At 44.1% G+C, this 21,646-nt stretch overlaps 1 protein-coding gene across 2 annotated transcripts; it reads right to left on the bottom strand.

Moving 5' to 3' along the window:
* Nucleotides 1-813: 813 nt before the first annotated feature.
* Nucleotides 814-20,120, bottom strand: p4ha3 (prolyl 4-hydroxylase, alpha polypeptide III). Of its 2 annotated transcripts, XR_011516069.1 has the most exons (14): nt 19,756-20,120; nt 18,825-18,979; nt 18,505-18,728; nt 14,802-14,951; nt 14,681-14,732; nt 14,444-14,601; nt 11,573-11,749; nt 5,994-6,058; nt 5,752-5,911; nt 5,596-5,658; nt 4,533-4,601; nt 2,195-2,291; nt 1,419-1,914; nt 814-1,233 (listed from the first exon to the last, which is right to left on the bottom strand). XR_011516069.1 is itself a non-coding variant. In XM_070543629.1 (13 exons), exons 1-13 carry the CDS (start codon nt 19,932-19,934, stop codon nt 1,844-1,846), a joined length of 1,620 nt encoding a protein of 539 aa, XP_070399730.1. In that variant the 5' UTR covers nt 19,935-20,120; the 3' UTR covers nt 814-1,843. The 2 variants fall into 2 exon arrangements, 1 of the variants encoding a protein (XP_070399730.1); XM_070543629.1 differs by having other exon boundaries at nt 814-1,914.
* Between the last annotated feature and the right edge of the window lie 1,526 nt (nt 20,121-21,646).

The raw sequence follows: 21,646 nt of genomic DNA, 5'->3' as shown, positions 1-21,646 counted from the left end.
CCTTAGGACTAAATCAGCTAATGTTTATACAGATCAATCAATTTAATACAAGGTTATTATTATAGTTTACGATATTTAGTTCCTTTACATGTATTTTGATTTAAAATAAATTTCATATTTTTAAGCATTGATGAAAATACATGTTTTTTCATTCAATGTACAGCCTTTTTAATTCCTTATTCTTCTTTGTTCCTGTCATGAATGTGATTGCTGCTGTGACACCAAAGTTTTCACTGTAGGACAATAATGAGATTTTCTATTCTATTCTATTCTATTCTATTCTATTCTATTCTATTCTATTCTATTTTTATTACTTATAAGTATTATTTATGGACATGAAAAAAATTCAAAACTACATTTTAATTACTGCAAACTTTAATATGTGAAAACTATCACACACATTTAAAAAGAGAAGCTGGAATCTGTCGTCACCAGAAGAGGGAAGCACTGATCTAATCTGAGTGCACCGATGTTTCTTTTTTCTTAAACCTGAGATTTGCAGAAGCTTCCTGATTTGTTCATTATCTGCTGCTCGACAGTTTTCCAGTCAATACAACTTCAGAGGTTAGCTTGATCCCAAAATTAGCCTCGTCAAAGAAATTCAGGATAATCCATACAAAAACTCCATCTTCCGTTAGAAACGTGAATGTCTTTGGCACCGTGCGGGAAAGACCCCTGATCTGCTTGTGTGTGCTCTGCTGGTGTTTGAACAGCTTCTGAATGGAGCAGCACGCCTCTGCAGACGTGTTTGCTGTGGTAACAGTGAGAGGTGCGGGGAGGAAGAGAACATTTCTTTTCACCTTTGCCCCCAAACAAGTTGCACACATTTTTTATTGCGTTATTCAAGAGTTTTTGAGGGATAACTCTGCTTTAAATGTAATTAACAACAGCAATGACGCTGAACAGCAGTTTGGCTCTCCGGGAAAAAAAAAACATTCTGCAAAGCTTAAGTGTAGGAATGTGCAATAGGATCCATTACATGCCTTCTTCATATATTATCCATGTGTCGTGGCGTGCTTGAAAAGCACAGAGAGCTGCAGGACATTCCTAAAAAGCCCCTTGCAGAGGTGACTATAGTGTTTTACCAAGCTCAAATAGTGACATTTACCATCCACTCTGTTTTCAGATGGATTAGGAGGTTTTCAACAGATACATTTGAGAAATCTGGTGAAAAAGTGCAGAAAGGGTTGGCTGTGTGAGCTGGCGAGCAGAGAAACTGAAGATTAGCAGCATCTGAAACACAATAAAAGCTGATTTATTCATTCATATTTTCCTTTAGTTATTTTAAAGACTCTTAAGGAAGATAAGCACATAAAACATTCATCTGGGAATGAAGGGAAAATCACAGCAGCTGGCTTCTTCTCTCAGTCAGGATTTTAAAAGCGATGATCCACTGGGAAAGATTAAAAAAAACGTACCTTCCTAAGTTCTTCCTTTAATCATAAATACCAGAGTCTGTGGCTAATCAGCTGTCGGTTGTGAAGGTAAATCCCGGAACGGGGGGCCCTCAACTGTGTCAGATAGGAGCTCTGTTTTTTAATGCAGCAGGTAAACAGGTTCACATATTTTCCTAAAGCGTGCACACAGTGTATGAAAGGTGGATGTCTTTCCATCTGTTGGACGGGCTCGCCTCTAAGGGCTGCTTTCCAAATGCTCCACTCCCCCTTCACCTCCTCGTCCGTGCAGGGCTCTTGGCTCCAATCACAGCTGTCCCTCCGTAGGACTCGTGTAGGACTGCTTGTGAGTTCTCCTTCTGGCTGCTAGTGTGCCTCAAAAAAATAAATAAATAAAAAAAGTCCTGTCCACCAGGATAAAGGAGGTCCAGCGATCACATCAGCACATCTCACTCGTCGGGGTTCAGGCTGCAGCGGTGGTGGAACTCTTGGCCGAACTCATGAATCCATTTGTTTGCCACTAAAACACAAAGACTTTAGTTCAAATGGACTTAAATTATAAAAATGGCATAAAACACCTTCAGATGATTCTGCAGCTGCTTTGTGGTTATTATTATTATTATCCGTCAGTTGCTTTAACAAGTCTGGAAAAATTATTTTCTCGTCTGAGCCAAGCAGCAGCAGATGTTCACCATCCAAGATGAGCCCTCTGGGTCCAAACTGGAGCATGTCTGAATACCAAACAAGACTCATGATGTATTCTGGCTCTTAAACTGGGACACAGCTTCATCCAAACTCACCCCATTTGTCCCCGATAAGCACCGGGCAGCCGGCATGGAGGGTGTCTTCGTCCCCCTGCCCGTTCCTGTGGAGGTTCCACCAGAAGATAGCAGCTTTCTGTCCAATAAGAACAGTTACAATTAAAGGCAGAATTGATAAACTCAGTTACAAACTGTGCTCAGAAATGTTATTTATGGATGAGTAAAACTCATTTCAAAGGGGGTGATTCTGCAAACATGAGAAAGTTGCAGGAGCAGTAAAGGAAGCTCAAGATAAAGGTCTTTCTGGACTATGATCTTCAGATCAGATCTCTTATCAAACACTGACAGTTATCTACAGCAACACAATAAACTGATACCATATTAACTTATGAAATGCAAGATTCTGAATCTCAGTCAGCTCTGACCTCTGACCTGTAACAGCCACCCATTAACCTACAGCTGCTAGGAAAAGGACGTAGGTGTCTCTCCAGGTCAGGTTGAAGGTTAAAGATAGCCTAGAAAGAGTGGGAACTTCTTCTATGCTTCTATGTATCACAGGAAACTTTGTTGGGGCTCAAAATGGCCCAGGAGCCCACATAAAGAGCCAAACACAACCCCACAGTAAGGCTTGGTTTATGCTTGACACATTTACTTTCCGCTTGATGATGCGGCTCGCGGATGGAACGCGCTTCACAACTCGCAGCGTTTATGGTTCATGCGGCTTGTCTCTGCGGTGAGCCAATATTCTCCCAAACTGTAGGGGGCAGCATGGAGCTCTATTAGGCATGCATCCAACACTACACCATAGTAGAAGTAAAAATTACTGTTGTTTACAACATGGAATGCCAGCATTTTTTAACAGCGTCCTCGTCTTTTCCGACAGTGCGAGCTATTTCTCTCCAAGAATTATTAACAACATGTTGATCACGGTGATCTCTGAGAGCTCAATCATACACATGTCTGTATTTACGAACCTCTGCCGTACTAGTTCTTGCCAGTCCGCCATGTTTTTCCGTGTCCGACCGTCCACGTAGTTAGAAACTTTCCTAGGTGCGCGGTGCGGAAATTTTGGGCCGTGCGGAGGCGCGGTGGAGGGGCGTGGTTTTTAAAATGATGCAATTTTGCCGCGCGGACCTCGTGGACGCGTCAAGCATAAACCAACCTTAAAGCCTGAGTCATGCTTCTGCATCTGCGTCAGTGCGGAGACACGCAACGCCATTATCTGTCCTTGCGGGCCTGCTGGAGAGCCCTGCAAGGATGTACAGAGTCGAGCTCTCTTTTCTAAACATCCGTCCGTCGAGACGGAGAACGCAAGCTTGTGATTGGTCAGGGCACCGCGCCATTGCGCCCTCAAAAACATAAAGAGAGCCGAGAATAACTAGCGGCAGACACTGAGAAGCTTGAAGAATACCTCGCGAAAAAACTCTAAAAATATGAACGTTTAATTCCCCATGACTGGAGGAGTGAAAAGATGTGCAGCAGGCGTTTTATTTGTGGACGGAAATGACAGGAAACGTGGGTTTAGAGGTGGCGAGTGCATGAAGAGGTGGAGGAGAATGAGAGACAAATTTGTCCGAGTTAAAAAGTCTCTTATATACAAAAAAACACAACATAAGCACTCTATCTTGGACCGGATACATGGCAGGATACAACAGAACAGCGCTACGCCCTCTGTTGTCCTGGTGGGGAATTGCTTTGCAACACTCCCCAGGAGACGGAGAAGTATGAGGGCAAAACGTCTCCGTCCGTGCGTGCGTCTCTCCCTGTTGGAGCTGACGGAGAAACATGAATCAGGCTTAAAGCCCAAGCATTGTCAAATGGGTTAACCCCACCTACTCAACCAGGACACAAATATTAAATGAGCTGCATACCCCGGTGGCTCCACAACGCTGCCTGAAAGCTGACTGTGTTCTCCTCTCGTCCAACAAGGATGTTAGCAGCAGCTTGGGCTAGCATTAGCACTAGCTTGGGCTAGCATTGTTCTGCAGTTAGCATTGCCACCGTTCAACTGGGTTTGGACATGTAAGTGTAAGAGTGTGTGCCTAAGCCTGTGACATGTAAAATCAGCTTTTCTCAGAATTAACCGTTTCTCTGCGGCTGTTACGACATCATGAGAAAGCAGGTTGGAGACGACACAGACCTTTTCGTACATTAGACACCCCAAGCTGCCATTACACAACATTAGCAACAAGGTAAATGTGGTTTTGAAATCCAGGATGCCTTTAATGCAATATTAAAAGAAGGTGGATTTTGTTTGTTATGCTTGTTTTAAGTGTTTTCTATCGTAGTTCAGCCCAGCAGGGATTTCATATTCATCCTGAGCAGCTTCGTCTTCTCCTGACGTCAGAAAAAGTGGCTGGATCCGATCATTGTTTACCTCCACAACAGGAACACTGAAGTTAGCATGAATGAAGGCTGTGGATCCTCCTGCCTCGACAGAGCTGAGCTGTGGAGAACAAGACGTCATCAGACGCTTCCAGATGCAGTTTATTCTCAGATTAATTGCATCATTTAAAACCCAACAGAATTAAGAAGAAATATTTAATCCTATATTAAATAGCAGAACTAGATCAAGTTTTTCCTGCTACATCTGTCATGGTCTGTGTCTGCCCTCATGTGTCTCCTTGTGTTCTCCATCCCTCTCTAGGTTCTCCTTTTGTGTCTCCTAGCGCCCTCATGTGTCCTTGTTCTGCGTCTTCCTCATGTGTCTCCTGGTGTTCTCCATTTTTCCCCAGATCTTCAGCCCTCTAGGTTTCCCTCCTCAGATATCCCCCTCCCAGTTCCTGTGCTCCCATGGCCTCCTTTAGTCACGCCCCTGTAGCCTTTCTTTCTGTAGTGTTTTTCCTTAGTTTCAGCTTCCCCCTTAGAATATTATGTTTTTTGCCCTTCTGGTCTTTAGGTTTATCTCTTAGGTCATTTTCCTTTAGCTACAGCTGTTCATATTATTAGTCTCTCTAGTGTGTTCTTCCCATCAGTGTTTGAGGTTTTTCTCCCCCCTTTGATTATAAAAGTTATGTTTCCTGCTCTTCTTGTCTTTAGGTTTTATTCTTAGGTCATGTTAGTTTTCCTCCCTGATTAGTAACTCAGTTCACCTGGTCTCTCTCCCCACGTCATCTCCCTCTCATCCTCCCCAGTGTATAAAGCCCTGTCTGTGTCTTAGTGTCTTGTCGGTCCATTGTTTGGTGTCAGCGTTGTTTTGTGCCTCGTCTCTAGGTTTTGTGCTCTATGTGAGCTTTCATTCTCCTAGTGTTCAGGACTTTGGTCTTTGGCTTCCTGCCCTTTTTGGATTTTTTTGTTCCTCATCCTAATAAAAAGGATTTTACTTTAAAACTGCACCTGCCTCGTGTCATCTGGTGTTTCTGCATCTTGGGTCCTAACCTCCTCCTAACTCGCAATGTGACAGCATCAACCACCTGGAAGCTCAGTAAGGTTTCACTCACATAAATCATGAACGTCGCCATTCGATTCCCAGTTTTCAGCTTGAACACAGGACTGGACAGGGACTGTCAACAAACAAACAAACAAACATTAAAGGGTTATAAAGCAATAATTGCGGCCTTTAGTTGACAGCCTATTGAATGCTATTGATAACTTACTGTAGCATGGTCGAAATGGGGTTCATAGTGGCCACCAATCCCATAATTCACCACCTGGAGGTGCTCGCCGTGTGGATGTGTCACATTCAAACCTGTGAGCATGGTGATGCGCTGATCCAGTTTCCCAATGATGGAGCCTACAGATCCCTTCAGCCACGCACTAAAACCAAAGCATCAATAAATAGCAGCCAATGCTCAAGCTTCATGTGATTTTATTTGGTGTTAAAAGCAGTAACTTGTACCTCTGGCTGATGCGATAGTCGACTGTTGCTTGTTTCTCTCCAGCTGCCACCACAGACCTCCTCAACTTGTTAGCAGAGACAGAAAACCGCATTTTACACGTTTCATTTGTTTTTTACTGCATCACTTCCCACAAAGTCTGTAAAACATCATGTCCTGCACTGACATGTTCCATTTGTAAATCACTGTGAGTAGGTGCTGCACCCAGTGCACAAATACATTGAAAAACACTGACTTATCATTGAGGATGTATTGTAATTATGTATAATACGCACACAGGAAACAGTCTCTAACTGAAAGAGCAAAAAGGTAATTCTTTCCTTCAACGCTTCAGTAAATTAAAGAAAACCAAAACAGACTTGGGGTTTTATCCAAAAGGCTCCGTGATCCAGAAGAGTAAAGTGTACCACAGGCCTGGTTTCAATCAGGCTGACATAATGATGAAATGAGAACTCGGTTTTCCATCCAAGCAAAGAATGGAAAACTCATCGAAGCCAAAACCTCCCAGAAACTATGGGGGCATCGTCAGCTACCCTCTGGGCCGTGAGCTCAGATTTTAGACAAATATCAGATTGTTGGCAGGGAATTTAGCCAAATCTAATCATCATGATTGTTTTTTTCTAACAGATCATTTACAGCCAAAACATAACAGAGAAGTCCATCTGTCCATATGTCCATCCATCCATCCATCCATCCACGCATTTTCCTCTGCTCATCTGGGGTCGGGTGGAGGGTAGCAGTCTAAGCAGGGAAGCCCAGACTTCCCTCTCCCAAGCCACTTGGGCCAGCTTCTCCGGGGCAATCTCGAGGTGTTCCCTGGCTAGCTGAGAGGCGTCCCTCCAGCGTGTCCTGGGTCTTCCATTAGGTCTCCTCCCAGGCATCCAGGAGGCATCCTGACCAGGTATCCGAGTCACCTCAACTGGCTCCTCTCGATGTGGAGGAGCAGCAGATCTACTCCGAGGCCCTCCCAGATGACCGAGCTTCTCATCCAATCTCTAAGGAAACTCATTTTGGCTGCTTGTATCCGCAATCTTGTTCTTTCAGTCACTAAACCCAAAGTTCGTGGCCATAGGTGAGGGATGGAATGTAGATCGACCGGTAAAGAGAGAGCTTCACCTTCCGGCTCAGCTCTCTCTTTACCACGACAGATCGGTACAACGCCCACATCGCAGCAGACGCAGCACCAATCCACCTGATGATCTCCCGATTAATCTTTCCCTCACTTGCAGACAAGAACCGAGAAACCTCATCCCTGACCTGTAGGTAGTCTATTCAATAATGTATCTGTCGGCACGGTGGAACAGCTGGTGCATCAAAGCAAGAAGGTTGCAGGTTCAAATCCAATCTGCCTTTCCGCATGGGCTTAGTGTGTTTTTCCTGCATGCATGGGTTCTCTCAGGTTATTAGGGCTTCCTCCCACGGACCAAATACATCCATATGAAGTGGATTAGAGACACAGAATTGTCCTACTGAGGAAAAGTGGTTCAGATATTTAGTGTTTCTACATTTAGTTCATAAGAGGCTCTATATAAAAGATCATTTCTTCTTTCTTCTTTCTTCACCAGATCCGATGCAGAGTCTAGCATAATAAAGTCTTATTCCTAGAGCTATTGTTGTGTTTGTGAAGCAGTTGTGAAGCTGTGTTTTCAGTGCAGAGCTGCAGGGGTAGATCTAAACAAAGAAACATAAATTAACACAACAAACCGTAGCAGTAGCAAAGGATTTTGCTCTGCAGGTCAGTTTAGCCATGCTCCATTGGCCTCAGCAGGTCTACCATTGGTCCAACAAATTTTGGCTCAGCCAATCCCGGCGCTCTATGTTTGTAGAGCGACGTTGGGCGGGCTTAGCACCCGAGCTGCGATGGAGAAAACTACAAAGATGGTGTCGGCTCAGGAACGGCGCTAACTTGAAACAGCTTCGGCATCAACTTTGGATAATTTAGACCTGGGACTTTCTTTGAGACATGAGCAGAAAGAGAAAAGGGAATATTGTTCTTCTCAGTGAATGGTGGACTGCCCCATTGACTGATGTTGTTTGTTGTTCTCATTGGTTCTGGGATTGTCCAACAGGAGGTGGAGACAGTTTGAAAGACAACTATTGTAATGACGTTAATTTACATTTAATTGAGGACCACAAGACATTAAAATTTCATATCGAGTATGAAATCCATCTTGCGGACCACTGGTTTATTTAATCAGAAGATTGGAACTTTTTATTGTAGGGATTTGCAACACCTTGTATCAACTGAGAGACAAGAGACGAGAGAGAGTGCTTTAAACGTTTAAGATAATTTATAACTAAATAATTTTAAACAATTTAACAATACTAACGCTCTAATGATGGATGGATCTGTTTGAATGAGATGTGAGATGGATGGTGTGTGTGTGAATGAGTGTCATTCAGAACCCTCGTATCTGGAGAAACAAAGTCTGAGTGGGAGATGAGGTTTTGCTCCTAACTAATCAGAGTTTGAGACTTGTAGTCATAAACACATGAGACGCCATATTTGTCGCATCCACATACCCTCAGTGAGACCTCCAACAATGGATCCAGAATGCCAGGTCCTCTGACCTTCCTTCCGGTACTGGAGCCGATGAAACAGCGTCCCAGCACGACAAACTTGTCCATGGATTGTCTCCAGGTAAAAAGCGACAGGTGGTTCACAGCGTCAAACGGGGACCCTCCTTCGGTCAGTGAGTTCAGCTTTTATTCTGAAAGGAACCGTTGCTTGGTTGGTAAAAACAACAGATTTTTCCCAGCTTGGTGGTTCTCGGCTTAAAAAGAGAAGTGCAGAATGGCCGGTCCAATACTTCGCTTAGCATGCGGTGAACTCCATGGGATCTTGAGAACTGAACTAAGATGGTGTTGGAACTGGTTTTATTAATCTGGATGTTTTTGAGTCTGGACGAATCAAAGCTGGCAGATTTATAAACACAACAGAGACGATGCCACGTTTCAGACTAGGAAGGTTCTGATTGGATCAGTAACTGCAATGTGTCATGCGGCCGTTTAACTTAACGTGTGTCAGTGTGTCTAGTGAACTAGATTAAGTCATATTACTTATTAAAGCATATTAATCATAACATTGTGATTTCACAGATCGGTCACATTGTATTATTGACTAACAGTTGTTTTGATTAGCTTTATTTAAAATAGAGTTCTTTGATTTAATAAAAGAAACGAGTCTCTTCATCTTCTGTCTTCATTGCTGGAAAGTAAACAGTTTAGAAGCAATATGCATGACCTTGAAGCTGTTTCATGCACTCTGGCGCTGTGTCAGAGGCAACTGTGGAAAACGCTAAATAACCTGGAGGAATAGCTCCTTCATCACGTTACACTATAAACTCTGCCCCATGACTGAACTCTGTCTATGTGTCGTGGACAGACTAAACATTCACACATATAGGATGGCTTACCAGGTTGAGAGTTTAGTGCCCAACCCTGATTTAATCACAGGAGCCCTGTTCTGCATGTTGTAGATGTTTCTCTTTTCTAACACACCTGGTTTATTCCATGGGTGATTAACAGACTCCTGCAGAGCTTAAATCAGGTGTATTGGAGCAGAGAAACAACTAAAACATGCTGGATGGTGGTCCAGGATCCGACACCACTGCTTTAGGGTCTCCTTGTAGCATCTGGATTTAATTTTTGATAACATCAGTGTTCCTGACTGTTGTGTCACCAGAATGACATCAACCCTTCTGGCTCAAGTTAATGTCAACAGTTAAAAACAGGCAGTGTGTGTGTAGTTTAGAGGGATTTCTATCCTCAGGTTGTTGCTCCAGCGGTCACAAATGTTATTAGACTATTTTCCTCTTATAGGATCATGCAGTCGGCCACTGAGCTCTGTGGTTCTCTACAGACTCTGAACATTATTGTGTTCTCATGCTGGATGATTAGATTTGTGCACATTATTCTAATTTAAGAGCTGTTCTTGGACTTCTCCCATCATATGTAAACACGTCTCAGATCAGTCGGAGGCTACGATGCACCCACGGCTGAGCTCAAGAACTCTCTAACCAAACCTAAAACACACCGGTTTAAAGCTGCCTATTCATTCTAATCATTTGTGATTTTTTTAATCTTATTTCCTTTCTGCGTTTGTGCACCGTTTTGACATTTTCTTCTACCTGTTCTAATGTTTTTATTTACTTATACGGTGACCTGGAGTTTTTAGAAAGGCGCCTTGAATAAAAAGTTTTGTTAAAGGTACATTATGGAAGTTTGACAGTCAAAACATGTATAGAAATAATAAATGTCTTCTTCATACATTCTCCTGCAATGCCCTGGTCCTGTAGAATGAGCCCTGGCATTTTTACTGTGATTGCCTGTTTTTCTGTAAAGTCACAGAAAAAGAGAGATGCTCGGGTCAAGCAGACTGCTTCATGCGCGTTCACGCTCAGGCATCACCCTCAGAACCGTTCTTTGAACGTTGTTTCAGCTGTCATCAAGGATATAAAAATTACAGGAAAAACATACGTCATTGGTGCTTTAGCTCGCCTAGCAAAGCGTCGGGCTTTTGTGCAGAAGATCCGCGTTCGATTCTGAAAGCGAACATAATTTTTTAGAGTTTCTTTTTTACATTAATGGTATATTTTTTTACAGTAAGACGCCCAATTTTTTATTTGAGACTCGCCGAACGGCATTGAATTCACAGATAAAAAAAAATGTGGGTTCAACTTTCATTTTGGAACAATTTTTCAATCAAGGGAAGGGAATGATCTGAGCATGCAGGAGGACTGACCCATCATAAACCTTTGTCGGCTGTGCTGAAGAGAAAGGTACAGAACCAAATTATTTAATTAATTAGCTGCGCGTTCTCCTGTCCTCTGTCCTCCGGGCCACACACACACACACACACACACACACACACACACACACACACACACACACACACACACACACACACACACACACACACACACACACACACACACACACACACACACACAAGGGACTGTCTCAGCTGTTATTTTCGTTAAGGAGTGTGCACGTACAGCATGCGCGCCTCGTGCACGAGCCTCCTATTGAAGCTGCCATTACGCTTTTGGCCTGAGGGGGCAATCGCGAGCATAAAAATTCAAAACTCCGTTAAGTCCCTTTAATATTAATATTTTCTAAGGAGTCCCTGTTGGTGATCCAATACCACCTGCACATTTTCTGTTATTTGATTATGAAATGAACCAGAAATGGATCTAAGAGGTTTATTCCAGGGGGATTAGCTGACGCTGAGACCAGAGCTGCAGCTCTGAGAATCAGAACCAGATGGAGAGGTGATTTTCAGCTACAGGGTGCACGTTACTGTCAGAGCAAATGTCCTGCAGGCAGGAGGAAATTAAAAAGAAAAAATAAGTTGAAAAGTTTCCTGAATTAATGAAAATCCGTAAAATCACAAGAGCCATTGTCAGTTTCCAGCTTCTGATTAAGAATCACAAACAAACTGAATTTATAATCCCGATTGGTTTTATAAAAAGTGACAAAAATCAAATTTTAGATTTGCTCCCATCAATCTGCAGATAATCAGGTTCCTGTTACCTGGTTTTGTTTATCAAAGCTCCTCTGTGTGGAGTTGAGTGCTTACCCCGGGCCGGGCGAGCTTCTTGATGCCCTCGGCCTCAGCTTCGGTGACGAAGTCGTGGTAAAGCACCACATACGGCTGCAGGCTCAGCACCTCCCGTCTCACGGGCCGCAGCAGCAGAACCGGATGATTGTTGGAGAAGAAGTCGCAGAAAAGTTGGTGGTTTTTAAAATGCATCGGCTGTAGAGGGAACCAGGCGTGTGAAGTCCGTTAACAAGATCAAACGGGGTGACTTCTTTGTTTTATTCACATGAAATTCATCCTCAGTTTAATTTGTATTTGTTTAAAGGTTGAGCTGATTAAAAGGACAACAGGAGTTTCCTCCCCCTCAACATTTCTAAGACATTTGCAAAAAGTTGACATATTTAGATCATTTGCTTTCTCGGGGATGCTGTTGCTTGTTTGGTACATGCGTGCGTGACTGCGCAGAGGCTCTCGTTCTTTACTTTGGCAGCCTTGCAGGCTGTGTGATTGGACCTAGAACTAGGAGGCATGGAGGTGCGGCAAAATATAAACAAAAAGGCGTTTTTCCACTACCGGAACTTCAGGGTAAATTTAAAGTTAAGTTAAAGTACCATTAGTTGTCACACACACAGGTGTGTGTGCGAAAATTGTTCTTCGCATTTGACCCATCCCCTCGGGGAGCGGTGAGCTGCAGACACAGCCGCGCTCGGGAACTATTGGGTGGTTTTAACCCCCCAATCCAACCCTTAATGCTGAGTATCAAGCAGGGAGGCATTTTTTCAAAGTCTTTGGTATGACCCGACCAGGAATCGGACCCCTGATCTCCCAGTCTCAGGGCGGACACTCTACCACTAGGCCACTGAGAAAGGTCATACAGGAACTTCCCGGCATGAGTGTGTCTCCACTTCACCGGGCCCGTTTTCCGGGCTGTTTTCAGTAACTTTCGGAGAACCTGAACAGCAGCAAGGACTCATAATGACCCGGTGGAGTAGCTGACTGTCACAAAGTGGTTTCGGAGAGAGGTTAGGACCCAAGATGCAGAACCAGGCAACGAGGCAGGAGGTGGAAAAACGTAAAAAAAATCTTTTATTAAGGGAGCCAAAAAACAAAATCTTAATAACTAAACCTAGAGAATCTAAAAACACGAGAGACCTAGAAATACTAAAAGCTAGAGAGGGGGACGAGACGAGGTTGACACAAACAATGAACCAACAACACACTGAGGACCTGTCCACACGTAGTCGGGGATCTGCCAAAACGTAGATATTTTTCTACGTTTTGGCCTGTCATCCACACGAAAACTGAGTTTTTTCACACAAAAACGGATCTTTTTAAAAACTCCGGCCAAAGTGAAGATCTGCGTTTTCTCCATTTTGGGTGTCTGCGTGTGGACAGACAAAACCGGAGTTTTAAGGTCCGCAACGTCACTTTCCACGACAAAAAAATGCTGACATCACGTGTGCGACCTGTGTTTACACTAGCCGACAGCATGGATGCCCTCAGAGCTGCGCTCGCTTTATCAATTGTCCAAGCGCTGTTTGCTTGTTTGTTTTTGCAAGCGGAATTACTGCTCCTTGCGGAAGACCACAGACGAAGGACGAGGTTAAGAACGGGAGAAGTACTGCCGCCTACAGGTCTGGCATGTCCTTAACAACGTATTTATCCGAGTACGTGTGGACAGAGTTTTTTTTAAACGAGGTGGTGTGGATGCAAGTTTTTGGAGGGGCGGATATTCGTTTAAAAAAAAACGGCTACGTGTGATCTAGGCCTGGCAGACAGGGTTTTGTACACTGGGGCAGGATGAGAGGGAGATGAGCTGCAGGTGTGTGGGGAGAGAAACCAAGTGAAATCAATTAACTAATCAGTGAGGGGAGAGCGACTTGACCTAAGATTAAAAAGAAAACCTGAAGACAAGAAGATTAAGATAAACAACTAATGATCTGAGGAGAACTAAAAAAACCAGTGTAGAAAGAAACACACTAAAAAGAGACTAATAAATGAAAAGCTGAACCTTTAGGAAAAAACTACAGAAAGAAAAACTACAGAGGTGTGACTAAGGGGGACCACGGGAGCACAGGACCTGGGGGGATACCTGGGGAGGGGGAAAACCTAGAGGGGCTGCAGATGAGGGGACTGATGAGGACGCTAGGAGACACATAAGGAGAACCTAGAGAGGGATGGAGAACACAAGGAGACACATGAGGGAGACGCAGACCATGGCACTGACTGGAACTTTTGGTTAACTCACACTGATTGGTTGTAACTCAGTAGGAAATGACATCAGCAGACGCGGTTCAAAACAACCCGACATCATATCTCTCAGTCTTCCCCGTCCCAGAATGTATCCCGAAGTTCCGACAATGGAAACACGCCTAAAGACGGCGCCCCTCTTGCACCTTTATAAAAGGAGGAAGACTGGAAGCCACCCAGCTCCAACTCCTGACTGTTTGTCTCCTTTTTTCATCTGCCGAGTGTTCTGTGGGCGACGGTGGCACAGGAGTTAAGTGCTCGCCGCGTAATCGGAAGGTTGCAAGTTCGAGCCCCGCTCAGTCTGTCGCTGTGTCCTTGGGCAAGACACTTAACCCACGTTGCCTGCTGGTGGTGGTCGGAGGGACCGGTGGCGCCAGTGCTCGGCAGCCTCGCTTCTGTCAGTGCGCCCCAGGGCAGCTGTGGCTACATCGGAGGTCATCCCCACCATTGTGTGAATGTGTGTGTGAATGACTGATTGTGTTGTAAAGCACCTTGTGGGGTTCCAGGACTCTAGAAGGCGCTATATCAAACACAGGCCATTTACCATTCTCTTTTCTCCGTTGTCCCCATAAGGGCTGTCGTGCAAACCGACCGATGAGGCCAGTGAGAACATTTAGTTACATGCAGTTTGTGTTCTGAATCCCTCATTGGGATAAATACCTGAGAGCCTTGTGTACGGCACAGTCTCTCATAAACTTGTCGTGTCCTTAGATAGGTGGACGAAGGTCTCTTTAATCCATCGACACGCGGCGGACCTGCGGCAACCAGCAGCTTCTCATATTTCTCAATGTTTTGCAAAACCCGTCCATTCAAGGGATCTGGGAATAAATATCAGTCTGGTTTTGGTTGGGTGGAACTAACCATGTGTCAGACCGAAGACATGAGCTGAAGACTTACTGTGATGCAGCAGCTCGTGAGACAGACTCAAAGCGTAGGTGACATTTCCTGTCTGAACGACAGAGATGTTTAGAGTCAGTAGAAATATCTATAAACGTTTCAGAAATTATAATTGTTGGACCTTGAAGTGGGAGAATGCCAGGTGGTCCAGAGCATCTTCTAAAGTCCCCTCGTCCTCCAAGCTCCACTGTCCTCCGGCTGCCCTGAAGAGACGCACCGCCTCCTCTAACCACTGCACCGAGTGATAATAGTCCTCCTGCTCATAAGCCACCTGGGGACATAAAATAGGGACAAATTATTCGAGTCTCCTGTTAACCTAAACATGCATGTTGCTGGTCTGTGGGAGAAAATCTGAGATTCCAGGAGAAAACCCACACATGCATGTAGAGAACACGTTAACTCCCCGGGTGTCACGAGCGTGCCGGTGAGCGAAGCGGTGATCAGATGAGGATCCAAACGCGGGACAGGAAGACAGGTAGGACGTTTAAAGGTTTTAATGATTAACACGCTGGACATGGGAACAATGACTCGACATGAAACACAGAACAGAAGGGGTTTAAATACACGAGGAGTGGGAGCTAGGGTGATTGGGAAACAAGAGGCAGGTGGGAACAATTAACGGAGACAGGCTAAAACCTAAGGGGAGACAGGACAGGGTGTGACACAGGGATGCACACCTGCAGCATGTTTCCAACAGCTCCATCCATGCAGCCCAATTTATTATAAAATAGAAAGTTTAGATTCCAGTTTTTAAACTGTTTTTGAAACGTGCGTGGCTTTTAAAAGGCATTTGTGTGAAATACTGGAGCGTGAGATCGATAGGCGGATTGGTGCTGCATCTGCAGTGATGCGGGCGTCGTACCGGTCTGTCGTGGTGAAGAGAGAGCTGAGTCAGAAGGAGAAGCTCTCGATTTACCGGTCGATCTACGTTCCTACCCTCACCAATGGTCAGGGCCAGATTAAGACTTTGTTGTACCCTGGGCAACAATATTCAAGGGCCCCATCATCACGACCCAAGGATCACCATAATATGGTCACATACAGAATATTTTACTGTAAAATGCAGTAAATATACTCAACACTTGAATGCCTGACGTCACGTAGCCCACTCAGGGTAACCTTTGACCCACCTCGTGTGGACTGACCAATGAGGAGAGGGTCTTAACTTGAGGCCCTCTCTTTATTGGTTAGTCTGCATGAGACTGACTCTCAACTGACGTTCACAGTCATAGGCAGCGAAGCGTCTCTGTGCAGCGCAAAAGCCCGGGTGGACAGTTTGTTTAAAACAGGGTGATCATATTTCCATTTCCAAAAAAGAGGACAGGGGATCCGTACCTATGACGTCACACCATGGCAACGCCACACAAACCACGTTAGGACCCATTTTTTTGTAAGATCTAAATTAATATCAGATTCTGCCAATAAAAGGGCTCCAAAACAATTCATATGTGAATAATTTACATATTTATTGCAAAATCTCCTTTTTCTGCTTTAGTGCTGCAACAAGGTTTTATTAATAATAAATTATTATACCTGTTGTTTTACTACAGCATCGGTACGCTTCCTGTGCACAGATTATTAAGGATGCTTGTTTCAGCTGTGAGATTAGACGATAGGATCAATGAAAAACTAAGTTGTCACACACTCCATGGAAACTCCATGGAGTCCAGTTATGGGGGGGGGGGGGGGGGGGGGTGTTTGAAACCTTGAACCCCAAAATACCTTGAAACGGCCCTGGGTGTGTGACTGAGCTTTGAAGGTGATCTGAACTGTATCAGATGTATAAATATGACATGTGTATAACTTATTGTTTTTTACTGGTAAAAACGTGTAGTGGAGATAAATCTACCTACATTTTACTTTTCAACACTTTGTTTTGTTTTCTTGTTTTTATTTAACTATTTTCCTGTCCTGTCTGTCTCTCATCTTCCTGCATCTCCTCTAAACTCTCCAGAAAATCTGCTGCCTGGATTCTTACCTTTTCACCTCATCAGTTACTTCTGAGCAGATCAAAGGGATCTCCTGACCGCAAAGCGCAGAGCGCGTTTCTATGCTGCGTCAGTGAGGTAAAATCACCACAGCACAGGTGATGAGCTCCGCAGTAGCAGAGCGCTTCAGGCACAAATAAGACAGAAAGTAGAGAACATGTGTGGACATGAACGATCGTGTGTTAATTATAGTTTTTTGGTTGCGCCACTTTGAGAATGGACCGTGCGCTGGAAGCAGCTGCCTGGAGCGCTGCGCAACGATCATCGCTCTGCAGCTCTCTGTGCTCTCTGCTCAAAAGAACCCCTGGAAGCTGAGAGTCCATGAATGATGTAATATAGGTAGATAACGTTTTTTTCCACCTCCCCTGGATGTGTAGGATATCCAGCTCGGACATTTTCATCAATACAAGAACCCCCCCCCCCCCCCCCCCCCCCCCCCCCCCCCCCGGACACCTCGGACAGAGAGTGAAAAGTGGACATATCCGTGAAAAAGAGGACGTATGACCACTCTAGTTTAATATAAAGCAGGAGTTTACAGATACAGTATTTTGGTCGTGCCCTTGCTGCCCTGGGCCCTTTAGAGTTCGTGGACCCCTGGGCAATTGCCCAGTTGCCCGTATGGTTAATCCGGCCTTGCCTATGGTCACGAGCTTTGGGCAGTGACCGAAAGAACGAGATTGCGGATACAAGCAGCCGAAATTAGTTTTCTCCGAAGAGCGGCTGGGCTCTCCCTTAGAGATAGGGTGAGAAGCTCGGTCATCCGGGAGGGGCTCGGTGTAGATTCGCTGCTCCTCCACATCGAGAGGAGCCAATTGAGGTGGCTCGGGCATCTGGTCAGGATGCCTCCTGGATGCCTCCCTGGTGAGGTTTTCCGGGCACGTCCAACCGGGAGGAGACCTAAAGGTAGACCCAGGACACGTTGGAGGGACTATGTCTCTCACCTGGCCAGGAACGCCTTGGGATTCCCCCGGAGGAGCTGGCCCAAGTGGCTGTGGAGAGGGAAGTCTGGGCCTCTGGACTTAGGCTACTGCCCCCGGGACCCGACTCCGGATAAGCGGATGAAAATGGATGAATGGAAGGATGGACGGACGGACGGACGGACGGATTTGTGTGAAATATTTGGGCTCAGTAACTTAAATATGCTTGACAGAAATTAATCTTTGTGCAGAAGAAGCTTTGATCAGATTTTGCAGCATGGCTAAAATGTGCAGCAGAATCCACTCAGATATGTGCTGTTAGATAATTCAGCAGTCAAATGCATTGTGGGTAATGATGTCATGGCTGACCGTGACCCCTCCTCGGCACAGATGAAATAAAGTCCCATCATAATGAATCATCCCTGCTCTGTTTTCGATCATCCCAGCCTTTGTTGACGTGGGATCGTGTAATTTCCGAGCCTCTCCCACGCGCTGCCCTGCCCTCACACATCGCCACTGAACAAATACAGAAGCCTTTATTACAGGGGAACTTTTTGTCCTCTTTTCCCTACTTGTGGGTTACTCATCTTCACTTGAAAAGGATGAATCAGCACATGATGGGAAGAATCCCAGTTTTTTCCACGCTGACTTGTCTGGATTCCCACCACACAGCGACTGAGACGTCTGGAATAAAACTGCTTCGTGTGGAATAGAAGATGGAAAATTTCACAGAGGGCATCTCCCAAATACCTGAACTTTTAGTCTTCTTGCATGAGATGTTTCAGCTTTTACCCCCTAGAAAGTTTATCCAGAGGTTTGCAAGGGGATTAAACTTCTGGTTGCATGTAAACAAATCAAAACGGACGTAAATAAAAACAGAATTTCCAGTAAAATAAGCTTAAAATCTGACAGAATTCACCTTCCCAACCAGGAAACAGTCATCACCAGACAGTGAGACCGACACCCGGGGAAAGCAGACGTCCACCGCCTCCCCATTGATGATGCTCTGAAAGCGTCCTCTAACGAGACCTGACACCTGGAGAGCGTACACGTCCTGCAGCCTCATCAGCCCCTTCGCAGCCCCCCGCAGGTCCTCCACTTTGGGCCGCTCGGCCTCCTCCTTCTCGAAACTGGACCTGAAGGCTGGCCAACAGAAGGTCAACGTGTCAGCTTGGTTGTGACAGATGGGAGCGTGAATATTACAACCTGATGTTTGTGTGAGAGGGAAGGAGAATCAACCTTGGGTGTTTTCCTGAGCTTCGTTGCTGTAGACAATGTTCAGCCACTCTGACTGCAGCCGCTTGATGAGCGTAAAAGCCACCAGCGGGTTGGTGGTTGCTGCTGCAGAGCTTTCGTAGAGTTGCGCGTGCAAGTCGGAGACTTTGGTAAAAAATCTGTGGAAACAGTAAAAAGTGTGTTTTTTACACATATGTGACCAAAGGATTTTAAAATGACAAAAACGTTAATTTGCAGTTTTTATGATGAACTTGATCTAGAATCAAGAAAGTCCAGCAGCACCAAGACCAACTTCTAAAGCTGATTTAGCTAACAGATGGATGCACCACCAGAGCTCAGGTGTAGCAGGCAGGTGTGCATGCACCTTAGCGAGAAGGCTTTTGGAAGCTGATCTGGTGCCAGGAAGGGCAGCAAAGAAGCCATTGTGTTAAAGGTCCAGGGATTGGATGATTGAAAATTAGAATAAAATCCACTTTCTGTGAGGAAAATGTTGTCTAGAAGAAAAAGCGAACGCTTACATCAGTCCTGTGTCATCATCGTCCTGAGATCATTCATGTATGGAGCTGTTTGTCAGCCACAGTCACATTTTTACCCATTAATAAAGAATGGAACCCAAACATCCTCCATGAGGAACTCCTACCAGTCCACAAACCATCAGTTTGGTAACAAACTATGTAGTTTCAGCATGATGAATCGCTGATTATATGCAAAAATGGGGTGCCATCAATCAGGATTTATCCTACAAGTTGACTGACAGGCAGCCAGTGTAAATATCACACTATTACGTATAAATATTACAAGTTCGCAAACAATTATTGAAATAGAAACATTTGAAATGTCTGCGTCAGTAACTAACCATGGAAATACTTGTCAGAAAGATAATTCGTTATTAAAAAGAGATTTTAAATGTGTTGATGAACGAGTCCAGTCTCACCGCTTGATGTCATCAAGTCTCTCCGACTCCTGACCAATATAAGTCCTCAGGTGATCGATCAGGTCCCGTTCGACTCTGATCGCCTGTTTCACGTTTTGCAGAGAAGTGAAAATCTCTGCTGCGGTCTGATGAATCACAGAAACGGCCAATAAACCCCAGAAAAGAAGAGAAAACTTCATCTTTCCCCCCGAGCCGCTCCGACGAGCCTCCTGATGCACCCAGCTGGTCTGAGATCAGCTGGCAGCTTTTCTGGGTCAGATAAACATCCTCAAGACCGAGTTTAAATGTGATTTTATTGAAAAAAACGAACTTCTCTTCAGATGGATGAGCCCATCGTATGATTTAAATCATTTTCAGGGACACTGCTGCTTACAGGCGGGGCTGCAGCGACATCTACCGGTGGAGCACGTGCATTGCACCTAAACGCCACCACTGGTTCTCTGAAGTCTGAGCTTCTGTTTCTTCCTTAAACATCTTGAGACTTTCTGTGAATGATGATAAATGTTGGTGTGGAGAGGAATCCAATAATAACCAAAATATCAGGATATAATTTGTTATTTAAAAATATGGTCAAATAATCGTTTGATGATGAAGAAAAGTGCTATTTAGTTTGGCAAAAGTGTCTGGAATGGTTTTCCTGTTAACTGGATAAAATAAATGTACAGAAATACGATAAATAAACAAATAAATGAATAACTTCAGGTTGAAATATCAAATAAATTAAATCAGGACATCAATCATCTCTGAGCTTCATCAAACATTGTTTGTTAACTCGTTAAATTTGGTTGAATGTATTTAACATAAAGTTTATGTCATTTTATCAATACAGGTTTTTAGCTGCATTGGGTTTAAGATTAAGGACTGTCCTTCCAACAAGTGTCCAACAAGCTCGATCTCTTCAGAAAATTTAACATGTCAAGACTTATTTTTTCTTATTAACTTTTTCTTATTAACATCCCCTCAGTAGCTTTGTTTCAAACACGTCTCTTTTGTGTTTTTTTATTGTGATTTTAGATTCCACGTGGATTTCATATGGTCTGTTTTTGTTTTTAACGTGAACATCCTTTGTAGGTAAGTTATATAAACAAACAATGGTGAAAAACATTTTATTACCTTTATTTTCAAAATACAAACTCAGCATTTATTTGTGATGATTTTTCTTCCAATAGATTTAAAGCATCTTGGTTTATTTGGCAGAAACCAAAAATGTAAAGCAGATCATGTTATTCCTTTGGTATGTTCTTGATGTGTCTAGTTTCTAATTCCATTTTTGGTTATTTTTTAAAACACAGAAAGAGAACCAAAAATGGAAGTAGATGATGTTATTATTGTAATTATTTTGAAATAATGAAAAATACACTTTTTTTTTGCTTGGAAGTGTCATTTATTCAGTAAAACATTTTTTCAAGTGATATGTTAAAATTTTGTCCTATGATGGACTGGCTCTCTGTCTGGGGTGTACCCCGCCTGATTACCCGCTGACCGCTGGAGATAGGCATCAGCCCCCCCCCCCCCCCCCCCCCCCCCCCACGACCCTACGTGGACAAAGCGGGTTCAGAAAATTGATGGATGTTAAAATTTTAAGGAAACTATTTTATTTGTGTCACACAAAACAATAACACCATATTAGTATTTATCGGATGTGCTGAAAAATATCGATTCAGGTCTGAATCGGGATTCTTATTTATAAAGGTTCAGAATCGATCACGAGAACTCAAATGTTTGGTTTTTACAGGTTTGAGATGCACTTTTGTCTGTTTTTTATCTTTGTTCGGAGAGTCAGTACTCCGTTTACTTCTGTGGTCCCATAGATTGAGATGATTTATGTTTGAATCTGCTGATAAGAGGGCATTTGAATGTATTTTTTTTCCATACTCATTAATTTGAGATA

Source organism: Nothobranchius furzeri, chromosome 13 (assembly GCF_043380555.1).
Source record: "Nothobranchius furzeri strain GRZ-AD chromosome 13, NfurGRZ-RIMD1, whole genome shotgun sequence".
In the NCBI taxonomy this organism is placed as follows: Eukaryota; Metazoa; Chordata; class Actinopteri; order Cyprinodontiformes; family Nothobranchiidae; genus Nothobranchius; species Nothobranchius furzeri.
Note: the sequence above shows the minus strand (reverse complement) of the source record. Positions and strands in the feature narration are given on the sequence as shown.